Source organism: Branchiostoma belcheri, unplaced genomic scaffold, assembly GCF_001625305.1.
Source record: "Branchiostoma belcheri isolate BF01 breed outbred unplaced genomic scaffold, Haploidv18h27 scaffold33, whole genome shotgun sequence".
NCBI classification, from domain to species: domain Eukaryota; kingdom Metazoa; phylum Chordata; class Leptocardii; order Amphioxiformes; family Branchiostomatidae; genus Branchiostoma; species Branchiostoma belcheri.
In genome coordinates, this window is record NW_017803943.1 from 2,341,814 (window position 1) to 2,356,756 (window position 14,943).

The 14,943-nt window shown below is 42.8% G+C and overlaps 2 protein-coding genes across 2 annotated transcripts; one reads left to right on the plus strand and one right to left on the minus strand.

Annotated features, from left to right (window-relative positions):
* Positions 1 to 2,703: 2,703 nt before the first annotated feature.
* Positions 2,704 to 3,915, minus strand: LOC109475227 (neurogenic locus notch homolog protein 2-like). The gene is made up of 3 exons (XM_019775827.1): positions 3,696 to 3,915; positions 3,419 to 3,529; positions 2,704 to 3,163 (listed from the first exon to the last, which is right to left on the minus strand). Exons 1-3 carry the CDS (start codon positions 3,895 to 3,897, stop codon positions 2,961 to 2,963), a joined length of 516 nt encoding a protein of 171 aa, XP_019631386.1. The 5' UTR covers positions 3,898 to 3,915; the 3' UTR covers positions 2,704 to 2,960.
* A 3,866-nt stretch (positions 3,916 to 7,781) lies between these two features.
* LOC109475154 (somatostatin receptor type 5-like) lies at positions 7,782 to 9,167 on the plus strand. The gene is made up of 2 exons (XM_019775689.1): positions 7,782 to 8,651; positions 8,784 to 9,167. The coding sequence occupies exons 1-2, from the start codon at positions 7,782 to 7,784 to the stop codon at positions 9,165 to 9,167; spliced, it is 1,254 nt and encodes a 417-aa protein (XP_019631248.1).
* The last annotated feature ends 5,776 nt before the right edge of the window (positions 9,168 to 14,943 follow it).

Genomic DNA, 14,943 nt, shown 5'->3' on the forward strand with positions numbered 1-14,943 from the left:
AAAATGCTCTGATTTAGTGTTTTGTTTCTAATACTTTGATGCAGTGATATGTGATGCTGGCTGTGTATATATATGTGATGTTCCCACTGAATCAAAACCATTTGTACAATGATTGAGTCAAAATTTAAAAATGTAGGAACCTTGTGTTTTTTCGGCCCGCCTTGTTTTTTTTTCGCCCGCTCGCATTAGATTTGGAGTCTGCGGAGGATGTCATCCATAAAATTTACTTGCTGTGGCCTAACAATCACTGAAAGAGCATATACCTGGCAAAATACATTGCAAATTCACGAACGCCTCCGAAAACATATAACCTTGTTGGCGAAGGTAATAAAACGAGCGTATCTAATGTATAACGTTAGTCATGTTAGTTCAAAGCGGACACGAAAAAAGTGCCCCTGAACAGCGGCTTTACTAGGAGTTAGTGCAGGTTTAAACACAGGGAATCGTCACCGGCGCAAATAATTCACGTCATTCTATGTTTTAGCTTCATTTCATTGCAACGAGAACATAAAGGACAATGTTAAATGCGACTCACCTCCTTAAACGGACGTAGCTCGTCTTAAAAGACGAATTTTAACCGCCGAGTTCTTCCTTGTCCAAGCACCGTGACTCGCCATCTTGCTCTGAGCAGCAGCGTGGTCTAACCACCTGATAAGGAATCACTGTAATTTGCATTTTCTCAATTAGGTCATGATGATTTGATTAGGCCACAGCAAGTAAATTTTGTGGATGACATCCTCCGCAGGCTCCAAATCTAATGCGAGCGGTCGAAAAAAACAAGGCGGGCAGAAAAAAACAAAATTTCTACATTCTCAAATTACTCAATAATTGTACAAATACTTTTGATTCAGTGAGAACCTCACATATACACAGTCAATATCACATATCACTGCATCAAAGTAAAAAGACAAAACATTGAATTAGAGTATTTTCTTGCCTCCTGTCTTCATAGTTTTCTGCCATTCACGTTCCGGCATGGAAACAGACATCTTTGCCCATTTTCGGCATGGTGACCGCTGTCAGAGGGCAACAAAATTTCTTGTTTTTTTTCCCAAAATCGGCTTTTGAAAAATAAATGGTTGTGATCAAAGAACTTTGCTATTCATTCGTTTACCAACCTGATGAAATTATTTACGAAGAGAGAGGTTGCCTGAAAGAAACTGCAGTCTCAGGTGAATATCATGTTTATTTCCGACACGCGTTGCTGCGTTGAGTGTGGCATATACATACAGAGCTCAAAGTATATAATTTCACATACATTGTCAGGATACAGAAAATCTATGTATCAGATATGACCAAAAGAATTAAACCTAAGAAGTAGAAACAAGAGGAGAGTAGAAACAGAGACACTCCCGGGCCGGGGATCGAACCCACGCCAAACTCGGGCACCAGTTCACACCCCGACGCTCTAACCATTCGGCTAAAAGGTCTAGACCCGTCAGACGGATCAGTTGGTGGTAGCGCCTATAAATTACTCCCCCCCCCCCCGTTACAATTAAATAAAAGTCAGTCTCACAAAAGAATATTTTCTAGCCTCAAGAAACACGTGGATTTTGCTACCTCATTACTTCACCCAAAAGACTCAATCTTCATTGAGAAGTTAATTCTTTTATTGATGTTCTCCCAGTGCAATCTACTTAAAACAAACAATCTTCTTTGAACATACATTACGATTTTGTTTTAACATTAAACATTAAAAATGTAATTTCTACTGAAGTATAATACATGTACTTTGTAACATTAACCATTGCTGTATTTTCATGTTCTGTGCAACAAATAAAAAACAATCAGGTATTTCTTATTTCATAATTGGTCTGCACTGTACGAAGTTCGTATTTGATCCTTCTGTTCTAATGTTGTTAAAATTACCAAACTACTAGCCTCTACCAGGCTTAGGGAGACGGCTGGAAAGAGCAGAAATTGGCCAAATAGAGAGATAACATGCTGGGGGAGTTTGTCTGCGTGAAGAAAACCTTTTGCCGCACCCGACAGTTTTCTCCCCGCAGACCAACTCCCCTGGCATGTTATCTCTCTATTTGGCCGATTTCTACTCTTTCCAGCCGCCTTCCGAAGCCTGGTAGAGGCTACCAAACTACTGTCAATCAATTTCTATGATTGCTGGAGGTTTACAAGTAAAAAAACAAGCAAATTACATAGCAGAATTTCATTATAGAATTGAAGCCTACATTCAATCGAGCACTTATATGAAGTATCGGATTTGTCAATGGTATTACATTGCTGACAGACGCATGTACACGTGACAGTCACAAGTACTTGTACATTTGCACTTGATTATTTTCAAGGACCATGAGTCTTGTAACAGCTGCTTCTGTGTCAATCTTCTACATTTGAAATTTCATGAAAATTGAACATTACTATCCACTACATAAAATGGAGGCAGCAAGGCATAAGCCTTGTCATCATGCTCAATATTTTCATCAAAACATTATAATTTGAAGTTCCAAAACCAATTTGAAAATAATTCGGTGCTTAAGCTAATGTAAGAGGTGCTACACATAAGTGTCATAACTGCACTATGATTTTGTATTAGATATTTTGCTTCACTTCACATTACTGTATGATAATATTCGCCATCTTACATAAAATTCCTTAAAGTTAAAATCATCTAGGTTTTGAATGAAAATTTAATATTTGAAATCTTAGCACATAATCTACTGTCTTTGCATTAATTGGGATGTAACACCGCACAGATTGACAGAAACATACTGTTTCTTTTACATATTGGGGCCTGCAGGTAACGTTTGAAATGTATGCAAGAGCTTTTCAATCATGTCTGAAGTGAGGAGCATAGAATTTGGCAGTTATATTTTGCCAGGACGCCATGTGCACTGTAGTTGCAAACCTTGTAAACAATAACGTTAGGAATGAAAACCCAGCTACGAGCCTTTCTGGCAGTGAAATACACAGCATGCTGTATCAGGTACACAAATGTTACCTGTCTAGTTTTTTCTTTTCTTTCTTGCCCTCTTTCGTGCTTTCATCATTTCTCTCTTTTTCTCCTTTTTCTCCGTCTCTTTCTCCTTCCTTTTTGAACGCTGACAGTTCTGTCCAGTCCATCCATGTGAGCAGGTGCATTTGTATCCACCGTCTTCATTCTCACAGCTTCCATGTCCGCAACTATTTTCGGTACACTCATCTATGTCTCATGTGACAAAGGGAAGACGCCAATGATATATTATTTTAAGTAGACGACTGTTTTAATTCTCCATGTTGAAGTGAAAATGTCTATATGTAAAATGAAAGTTTATAAAGGTCACATACGATGATCGATCCAAGATTGGTCCCATGCCCAGGAATCTATACAACTTGGTCTGAATTGGCGTGCGTGCGTGCGTGCGTGTGTGTTACAAATACACGTTGCACTAGAACGTACTATTTAAGTCTATTAAGAACTCACCTTGCTTACAGTCGTGTCCAGTCCATCCAGGTGGGCAGGTACATTTGTATCCGTCATCTTGGTTCACACAGTATCCATGTTTGCAGCCTTTCTTGGTGCAATCCTTGATGTCTGTGTAACCAAGGAGGAATTGGTTTAAAATAATTGTTTACAGTAGCCAAGAAAAACTTGTTATTAAGAAATATACATGTATTCACTCTCAGAAACATATTCATGTACCAACGCCCAGAAACAGAGTACAAGGAATGATAATTTGACTAAGTGTTTGTGGTCTTACCTGTTGTTGCTTCTTCAATATGCGGGTGTAAAGTGACAGTAGAGGTCCGTCCCTCGTAGAACGCTGGCATACTCGGAGAATCGGACGTCTTTACCGCCGAAGTGGAGGGGGATGGAGTCGTGTTGTCAAGGACCGAGCTGTCGTCCTTGTAGAAACTTGTGAACCCTGAATCGCTGGAATCTGTTGGCATCCCCCAAGCCATGTGCACATCTTCAGGTTTCATCTCCTGCAAAAAAGTGATAAGAGCATACTGATTTGATTACATGGATATGACATCCTCTTGGCACCGCAAAACTGACGCCAGATGCGAAGAAATAAAAGTTGTCTGCATTTGGAAATCTAAGTGGCCAGGAAGGTTGATTAAATTACACACAGAACATAACATTAACGTTTAATTCTTTATTTTTGTTCCTTCACATCTCCTTTGACTTTGAAAGACTTGCTGGTGCAAGTAGGCTGTAATTTGAGCTGTACCTAGAGCTATTCTTCCCTTGCTCTGGTCATTGTTTTCGTTTCAGCTACTGCCATCCTTCATGATTGTATAATCAATGTGAAAACAGCTTCTGGAGAAAATCCTGTCCCTTACTTCATTCAATTTCTTTGAGTCAATATTTAAGTTGCCCTCCCAGTAATATGTTTCACAGTGATCTTAAGTTTTCACATTTCCAATCATTTAGTGTTTCATCTCCCAGGAAGTAACAGGTTGACTTACGTTAATTCCAGGTCGGATGAAAGCCAACAGGACGACACAGCTGATAACCACTGACGTCATGACCAGCACACCACAGCCCAGCGCCGCCCAGAAAACATTACTGGATACGGCCTTCTTCCATATGTCTCTGACACATCCTGTTATTCATAATAATAATAGAAAGTTTATTGCAAATACTTGTTCGAGGGCTAATTGCTGTCACAAACAACATAAGAAAGAAAATACAGTGGTATGTGAGACTAAATCTACGTCTAGCATTATACTATATTCTACAACATGCATGGTACTAGTTTAACTGGGTTTGACTTCTTCTTAACAATAATATAGCTAAACAATAGATTAAATTATTGCAAATTCATGCCCACGTTAATAGAGCGACCTGGATTGGCCTATTGCAAGTACATTGGAAGTGATAATCTGTTAACATATATGGGTAAATATATTTTCAACTCAACTTTAAAGCAACGTCAATCATAGAATGTAAAGAAGAAAATAGAAAACGTGTAGGAGGTGTAGGGATTAGATTAAGATATTCTGTGGGACTGATTTGACATGAAAACTGATGACAGACCATTGGAGAGCACTACAACGCACTAGGAGATGGCACCTGGACATGGCATGTACTATTAGGCAGGTATAGATGGCTGATTCAAGCAGTAATTGCTGAATTTCTTTTGCCCTTTTTAGTCTATCAAACAACGCTGTCTTTACAGTACCAGGTGCCATTGACATATGCAACAATTATGAACATTTATCAATACATAATTTTATACATAAACATTCTATGGTCGCCATGGAAATAAATGTTATTACCTACCTCCTTCCTCTTGCTTTTCATCTCTGTCAGAGTCTTCCCCGTCCACGTGTTCATACGTGTGATCCTCCACCTCCGTCTCAGGCACTACAAGGGGCGACAAAAAATTCAAAATATGTGAAATTAGGTAATTAGAACATTACATGAAATGGACAATTGTTGAGAAATGAGAATCATAAGAGGGATGCTTATTTTTCATATATTTGTATGTGCCATTGTCTTATATGTTCAGTGTTTCTTGTGTCAATCCAAAATCATTTAACTCAACTTTTTTGGAGATAATTTTGCCATCATGGAGCTGTAATATAGTATTATAGCAGTGCTGTGATATTTCTCAGACATTCAATGTTTACGTTAAGCAAACAAAAGAAGAATAAACACTTTAGTAGACGTATTTAGTTGGTATAAAATGAAGGTACCTCCAGTATTGTCTCCAGCCGTATCTTCTCGTTTGTAGCACGGATTTGGACTCGCTTCTTCGCAAGGCGTCTGCTCTCCCCTCACCGACGCGCGGTCTTCCGCGTGGGAGTTGCGAGAAGGGGGAGTATCGGGCACGGCACGTCTCAGGCCAGCCCTCAACCTCACATCACCTCCGCCGTTCTTTCGATCCACGTCTTCGTAGGTTCCGTCTTCTTGGCTTGCTTAATTGGCTCTTCGAAAATACTTTCGCCGTGCGGGTCCGTGTCTTCGTAAATACTCACCGGTTCGTTCCTTCTCTCCGCTTTTGCCACTTCGCCGTCTCCCTCGTGAGACCGGTACGTTCTTGGCGGCAGTGGCGGAGGGCATTTCGGAGGCAGCGGTGGAGGGGCACTTGTGTCATTCACGTCTTCGTCACACTGGTTTTCGGGCGACAAGCTGGCATCACGTACCTCCATTTCTGTCTTTGCACTTGAAAATCGTGGGTGTGGCTGTTGGGAAAACAAAACATTTAGAGTGATTATTGTGGGAGTATGTGGCGTCAGTGGCACAACGGTTAGAGCGTTGGACTCGGAACCAATTGGCCCCAGGTTCGATTCTCACCATGCCTCGACATTGTGCGCTTGGGAAAGGCACTTACTACGACTTCCTCCCTGTACGTTGGAGTGACGCCCATTGAGCCTCTTAGGCCAATCTATCTAATTGAGTGCCCAAAACACACTACCGTGCGCCAATGTGTCAACATCTGCACATTTACCATCGAGAGCCGTAGAAAAAATTACGAGTGTTAAATTTCTTTCCCCAAAGGGGGTCTTATAACTAGCTAATTTAAACAACGATGCAACTACCTAACCACCGATCATTCAGCACCAAGGACCTACATTTACACAATACAAGTACCGGAATAATGGATTTAATGCAGCGTACCGCGGAGATGGAGTTCAAGTGTTTGTTTCTACTATGGCTAGAACGGCGGTTTCTTTTCCTGGGGGAGGGGGGGTGATCGGGAAAGCTGTATCGTGCACCCCCCCCCCGAAAAGAAACCACCGCCCTAGCTACCCGTACAAACAAACATCGCCCCACTAGAACCCAATCTGCGCGGGACGGTTAGTTAAAACAATTATTCCTGTACTATTGTCATATTGTAAATATAGGTACCTGTCCTTGGTGCTGAATTATCGGTGACTAGGTTATTCCGTTAGTACAGTTAGTCAGTGGTTGCATCGTTGTTACTTTAAACAAGCTGTCTCTGAAATCTCTAATTTCAGAATTGAGGTACTGAATGTTCTGAATAAGTCATCTGACTCTCCATACTGTGGTTGTGACGACCGTAAATTCCTCATCAAAGTTGAATCCACTTGTTGTTACATTTATTGATGTCACGTGTACCAAATGCGTAAGGTGAGCATGTTTTATGTTCTTAATGTAAAGTGCAAAAATGTTTTATGCTCTTATGTTAAGTGCAAAATCTTAAGTGCAAAAATAGCCAAAAATTCAACATACATCAAGTCATGTATGTCAGATGTGTTAATTGAACTCTGTGGGCCTATGTACAAGGTACCCGTATACTGAATTTTAAGTCATTTGGTTTTGCCATCAGGGCACAGGAGCATGGTTAGTCAAAGCAGCAAAACCGTGCCAAGAAGGAACATCATAGAAAACACTATATCTCATCATTCATATCATGGAGTGAAATATAGATGCATTGCTCTTTTGAAGCATATACCAGCTGTGCTATGAGTGATGCTGCAATTCAATACAGATATAAGTGGTCTAGTATAGACCAGCTTGTGCCGCGAAAGCCCTACAGCAAAAACGCAATGTTTGACGTCTTTGATTCTTGTTTATCAAGCTCATTAGTTCCTTGTGACGTGCAAAAGACGACCAATCAAAATCCATCTGATCCTTATATGGAATTATGATTGACAGTTGGTCCCAGATTTTACGCTAGTAGTCACAGAAACGGTCCGAACATCGCGCAGTTTTGATGCTGGTTTGGACCACAGAAGACTGAATCCCAAACGTGCGCTTCTGAGAGAACTCCGCACCGCGACAAGGAACTTCTCTCAACAGCATCGCTCCCCTGAGAGAGGGCTGCCATCTCTTACAGTACCAGTACAGTACTAACGGTCTTGTCGTCAACATGAGTTTCTTTAACGCTACGGAGGAAGACTGGCCATGGGACCGGGGCTGTGCGGACGGTATCGACGATCACCACAGCCTGCCGCTGTGCCCTGAAATCCTTGCCGCTCTCGCCGCCGCCCTCGGGAACATCGGGAACTGGAGCGACGTCGGTGCGATCGCGAACGGGAACGGGACGGGCCGGTTCCTCCCGGCGCCGACGCAGGCCCCGAGCACGGACGCCATCACCGCCATCGTGGGCCCCGCCTTGTACGGGACTGTGGCGGTGGTGGGCTTCCTCGGGAACCTGCTGGTGATCTACACGCTGCTGGCTCACACGAAGATGAAGGACGCCACGAACTATTACATCCTGAACCTAGCGCTGGCGGACGCGCTCTTCATGCTGGGGATCCCCTTCATCTCCGCCTCCTCGGCCATGAAGCGGTGGGTGTTCGGCAGGGCCGCGTGCAAGATCGTCCTGTCCATGGACGCCATGAACATGTTCACCACGGTGTTCAACCTGGCCGTGCTGAGCGTGGACCGCCACCTGGCCACCGTCCGCGCCAACACGCACTCCCACTGGCGCCGCCCGAAGGTCGCCACCGCCGTCTGCCTGGGCGTGTGGCTCGCGGCCGTGCTGCTGAGCATCCCAGTGATGGTCGTCAGCGACAACGTACTGATGATGGACGGGAACTACATGTGCATGCTGGACTGGCCTGAGGACACTTTCCTGTTCTGGTACCACGCCTTCACGTCGTACACCTTCACCATGGGGTTCCTGGTTCCCCTGTTGGTCATCAGCGGGTCGTACGCGTCGGTGATCCGCCACCTTCACCGCAACACACCGGCAAACGCCGCGGTGGCCCGCGTCGCCGTCAACATGCGGAACAAGGTACAATAGCAATGTACTCTAAATCATACATCATTTAAGCTGCTAATGGCGACTACTGTATGTTTTGTACGATGTGTACCTGTATTTTTGTATTGAAAATAAACCATTCATCCTTTTATTCATTCATTCAAGGTGACCAAGACGGTGACCGCCCTGATCGTGACGTTCGTGTTCTGCTGGCTGCCGTTCCACGTGTGCCAGGTGCTGAACCTCAGCACGGACCTGCCGGAGAAGCCCACCATGGCCGCGTTCCACATCGCCATGGTCCTGTCGTACGCCAACTCCTGCGCCAACCCCTTCCTCTACGTCTTCACCAGCCAGAAGTTCCGCGACAGCTGCCGGGCCGCGCTGTGTCTCAACCGGGACGAGAACACCGCCACCCACACACCGGTCGTCGCGAGAAGACGCGCCCCGCCCGAGGACGCGTTCTTTGAGGAAGAAGTGTGTGAGGAAAACCGCGCAACGGTTCCATACGCGGCCCCTGAAAGAGTTGTCATGTTCGAAACAACGGTTTAGGACACTGGAAAGACATGAGAGAGCTTTCGGGCCGCGCTGTGTCTAAACTGGGACAACGCCGCCAACAGAAGAGAGCGGTACAACCAAGAGGAAAACGCGTCGCCACTACAAGAAGGCGTCCGCACATGGACGCGTTCTTTGAGGAAGAAGTGCCCGAGGAAAACCGTGCAACCGTTTCACGCGCGGCCCCGGAAAGAGTTGTCATCTTTGAAACGACGGTTTAGGACACTGGAAAGACGTGAGAGAGCTTTCGGGTCGCGCTGTGTCTAAATCGGGACAACACCACCGACAGACATCCACGGTACAACCACGAAGAAGACACGCGCGTCGTCGCGGCAAGAAAGCGTCCTCATATTGGAAGAAGAAGCATGTGAGGTATACCGGGTAACGGTTCCATACGCAGAGACTGAAAGAGTTGTCATGTTCGAAACAACTGTTTAGGACACTGAAAAGAAATGAGAGGGCACCAACCAGACGGCTTGTAGAAATGCGGTTTATTTAAAGACTTGTTAATAAGTCTGTGTATTGCATGTACATGTACTTGATTGCAATTTCATGATTTTTCTGTGGATTTATTATAGATTCATTATATTTTCTGTGGATATATTATAGATTCCTCTGTGGATTTATTCTAGACTAAGAGGTAAGATCATGTGTTTTGGTTTTCAACGTATTTAAGGGGATGCCGAGCCATATACACATGTAGATAAAGAAATATGCCATATTTGACATGTTTAAAACACTTATGTTGGAGTTGTTTGTGACAGTTTCTCGCTAAATTCAACCATGCTATGTTTATTGAACGTATCTGTTATTTAATCCTGTATGTGATTCAAAAAGAAAAAATAAACAAAAGGTAAATGTCAGTATTATTTACTTGTGACATTTGTTGTACCTGAGTTCTAGTTCTAGCAATTTCATGACTTCTCTTCTGTGGATAAATTATAGACTAAGAGGTATGATCATGTGTTCAGGTTATCAATATGTATTTGTCACGAGGATGCTTAGCCATATACACATGTACATATAGAAATATGGCATATTTTACATGTTTAAAAACACTTATTTCGTAGTTGTGTGTGACAGTTTGTCGCTAAATTCAACCATGCTATGTTTATTGAACGTATCTGTCATTTAATCCTGTATGTGATTGAAAAAGAAAAAAAATGAATAAAAGGTAAATGTCAGCATTATTTACTTGTGCCATTTGTTATACCTGAGTTCTAGTTCTGTCAATTCAAATGCTAAATTGCACCCTGCGATGTGTATTGAACCTATGTGTTATTGCTCTTGTATGTGATTCAAGAAGAAAAAATGAATAAAAGGTAAATGTCAGCACTTGCGTTGTTTGTTATACATGAGTTCTAGTTCTGTCAATTCAATATGCATTTCTTATAAGTTTAGCCTCTTATTTTTAACCTCCTTGATCAACCTGATGAACCGCGCCCCTCAGTCTAGCTAGCGGCCCCCGCTTCCAATTAGCCAGCAGGAGATCGTATAGCACAGGTAGTCCTCATTAGTGGTTGATGAAAAATAACAGTAGACGGAAATAGACTGAATTAATGTGCGCGTGCCGGCCATAAGGAAGCAAAGTGTGCTCTGGAAATTATCATTCAGTCTACTTAGTCAATTTCTCCTATTTTCCAAACTCAAAAGAAAAATGGCACAGAAGTTTGATACTTTCTAACTAAAACAGACTAAATACTGAAAACAAAAATGTTTCGTGATCCAGAACAAAAATAACACCTGTTGTTTTCACATGACAATCTATCCTGTTTTATCAGTCGGCTTCTAAGAATCTCACATTCATTTGCCGAGGAAAAGCCGGCCTTCTTCCGTCCTGAAATGTCCTTCAGCGCTCGTAGACACACCGGGTGAGCTATCCTGTAAAGGCAAGGACAGCCAACCGAGCAAGCTACGTTCGAGTACGGAGGCTGATGGATCAAAGGAAACCAGAAAAGAAGAACCGCAAAAACTCCCGAAGGCAGAGCTTGAGGCATCTCCTGCTCTTTACACAACATGACACCCAGACGCACGCAGACTTCGAACAGAGTGCGTCAGCTCTCAAAAGAAAGATAACAAGCACTTCTTAAAAACCAGACCTTATTATGGGTGTTTAAAGCCGGCCTTCTCCCTGAAATGTCCTTCAGCGCTCGTAGACACACCGGATACCGGATGAGCTATCCTGTAAAGGAAAGGACAGCCAAACGAGCAAGCTTAGCCTCCTTCGCAGTCTTGTTGGGCGTCGGCGTAATTTTTTCTCTGAGCGACGCGAGTAATATGCCGCCGCGAGGGACGACTTGCTGCCGAGAGACTTTTTGCCACGGAGAGAAGGTTTCGCGCTCCAACAAGACTGCTTCCAATCGGCGAGTAGAAAGGGCTATCAAAAATCACTTAGGAGCGATTGGCATGGATGTGTGAACTTCCCGCAATAAACGCCACAGTGCAGGGTGGTGTTCACGCCCCGTTGCTCGACAAGCCAAAACTTGTAACTTTCTAGCGATCGCCGATCAACCCGTCGGTAGAACGCCAACCATTCCCGAAAACCGAGCCCTATCCACTCAACAAAATCCCGGAGACATTGCTGCTACGAAAAACAACTTTGCGCGAAACCTTCTCTCCGTGGCAAAAAGTCCCTCGGCAGCAAATCGTCCCTCGCGGCGGCATATTACTCGCGTCGCTCAGAGAAAAAATTACGCCGACGCCCAACAAGACTGCGAAGGAGGCTAGCAAGCTACGTTCGAGTACAGAGGCTGATGGATCAAAGGAAACCACGAAAGAAGAACCGCAAAAACTCCCGCAGGCAGAGCTTGGGGCATCTCCTGCTCTTTACACAACACGACACCAAGACGTACGCAGATCTGGAGCAGAGTGCGTCAGCTCTCAAAAGAAAGATAACAAGCACTAATTAAACCAGACCTTATTATGAGTGTTTTCTTCTCAACTGCTGTATACTAACGTAGTTAGGGAAACACTCCAAACATCGCAATTTGATGCTGATTTCGACCTTTGCCGATTGAATTAGAAACTTGCGCATCTTAGATCGCAACATAAAACTACACTCAAACAGTGTCAGCTCTCAAAATAAAGATAAAAAGCACGAATCAAATATTATCATGGGTGTTTTCGTCTGAACTGTATACTATTTTAGGCAGGAAAACAGTCATAACATCGTTTTGATGCTGAATTCGAAACATGCGCATCTGAGATCGCAATGTGAAAGTTCACTCAAACAGTGTCAGCTCTCAAAAGAAAGATAAAAAGCACGAATCAAACCTTATCATGAGTGTTTCAACTTCTTCTCAACTGCTTTATACTAACTTAGTCAGGAAAACAGCCCAAAGTCGCGGTTTTGATGCTGGTTTTGACTGATGCTGGGCTTCCGAGACAACGCCGAATTGCAACAAAGAACTTCACTCAAACAGCGTTATCTCTCAAAAGAAAGATAAAAAACACAACACAAATCAAACCTTAATATGAGTGTCTTTTCTCAACTACTGTATACTAACGTCATCAGAAAAACAGTGATAACATCGCAATTTGATGCTGATTTCGACCTTTGCCGATTGAATTAGAAACTTGCGCATCTGAGATCGCAACAAAACTTTACTCAAAAAGTGTCAGCTCTCAAAATAAAGATAAAAAGCACGAATCAAATATTATCATGGGTGTTTTCGTCTGAACTGTATACTAATTTAGGCAGGAAAACAGTCATAACATCGTTTTGATGCTGATTTCGACCTTTGCCTACTGAATTCGAAACATGCGCATCTGAGATCGCAATGTGAAAGTTCACTCAAACAGCGTTAGCTCTCAAAAGAAAGATAAAAAGCACGAATCAAACCTTATCATGAGTGTTTCAACTTCTTCTCAACTGCTTTATACTTACCTAGTCAGGAAAACAGCCCAAAGTCGCAGTTTTGATGCTGGTTTTGAAACGTGGGATTCTGAGAGAACACCGAATCGCAACAAAGAACTTCACTCAAACAGCGTTATCTCTCAAAAGAAAGATAAAAAACACAAATCAAACCTTAATATGCGTGTCTTTTCTCAACTTCTGTATACTAACGTAGTCAGGAAAACAGTGATAACATCGCAGTTTGACGCTGATGTTGACTATAGCCGACTGAATTAGAAACTTGCGCATCTGAGATCGCAACATAAAACTTCACTCAAACAGTGTCAGCTCTCAAAATAAAGATAAAAAGCACGAATCAAACCGTATGATGAGTGTTTCTCTCAACTGCTGTATACTGACGTAGTCATGAAAACAGCCCAAAGTTGCAGTTTTGATGCTGGTTTTGACCACGTACGCTGCCGATTGAATTCGAAAAGTGCGCATCAATAAGGTGAAGGTTTACTCAAACATGGTCAGCTCACAAAAGAAAGAGGACGAGCACTAATGAAACCTGATCATGGGTGTCTGCTGTATACTAACGTAGTCAGGAAAACAGCCCAAATGCACTGTTTTGATGCTGGTTTTGAAACGTGGGCTTCTGAGAGAACACCGAATCGCAACAAACAACTTCACTCAAACAGCGTTATCTCTCAAAAGAAAGATAAAAGCACGAATCAAACCTTGTTATGAGCGGTTTTATCCTGAGATGCTGTGTTCTAACGTACTCTAGGCAGAGGATAACTGATTTGAAGTCTTCAAACACCCCGTAAATGTGTGCCTTTTCAAGTAAAGGTTTTGTAAATTATTTAATTTCTTCGATTTTCCAGCTACACAGTCCGGTTGAGACTATCTGAGAAAAAAGTCATAAATTAGCCAAATACGTTGAATTCATGAGTTCCCAGAGGAATTAACTAGCCATACAATGAAAGAATGAATTTTAGTATCGTTATTTTGGCATATTTCTACAACTTTCTTTTTGTCATTCGACGGAGCGGTCTGGTAGACTATAACCATATGGCCTGTACATTGCCTGAAGACTTAATATGCAGCACTACTTGAAGTGGAAGAGAAAAAAAAAATCACAATCTAGTGCCGCTCACGAAGCCCCCACAGATCTTTAACTCAATAACAGACTTCCTGGGCTTGTTTTTATGAAAATCAAATGCACGCGGGATGACACGTGCTGGCACAAACTTTATATACTGATAACATCGATGTTTTCCACAGTTTATACACCTGAGTAATACAGACAAATTATATAGACATGCTTCTTATGGGCTTGGACAAACGTGTGATCTTTAAACATGTCTGCTCTTATCTTTTCACCATCAAAGAGAAGAGAGGCAATAGTTCTAGTGTTGGTTTGATCTACCCAATCTCTCATGCCAGGCCCACCGCCTGTGGTTGCTTCGGCGGATACACAGAAAGTTTATTGCAAATCTATGCCCGAGGGCTAATTGCAAGAACATGATAGAATCTGTATCTGTATCTGTATAGCCGGTATAACCGCCTTTCGGCGTAACACACCAGCTTCGCAGGCACGCGGCGCGGCGGCAGCTGTCTATATTAATAATAAACAATAAAAACGACGTGTCAATGACCTGTGTGAATCAAGCCTAGCCTGTGACATAAAATTCATGCATCTCGCAAAATGTCGGGCATTTCATACTCCACTGCACACAGAAAAGAAATCAAACCCAACAATAACTTTTGATATGTTATTGTTGGGTTTGATTTCTTTTCTGTGTTCAGTGGAGTATGAAATGCCCGACATTTTGCGAGATGCATGAATTTTATGTCACAGGCTAGGCTTGATTCACACAGGTCATTGACACGTACTGCTTATCATATAAAAATTAGGCCAATTTAGGCCATAGA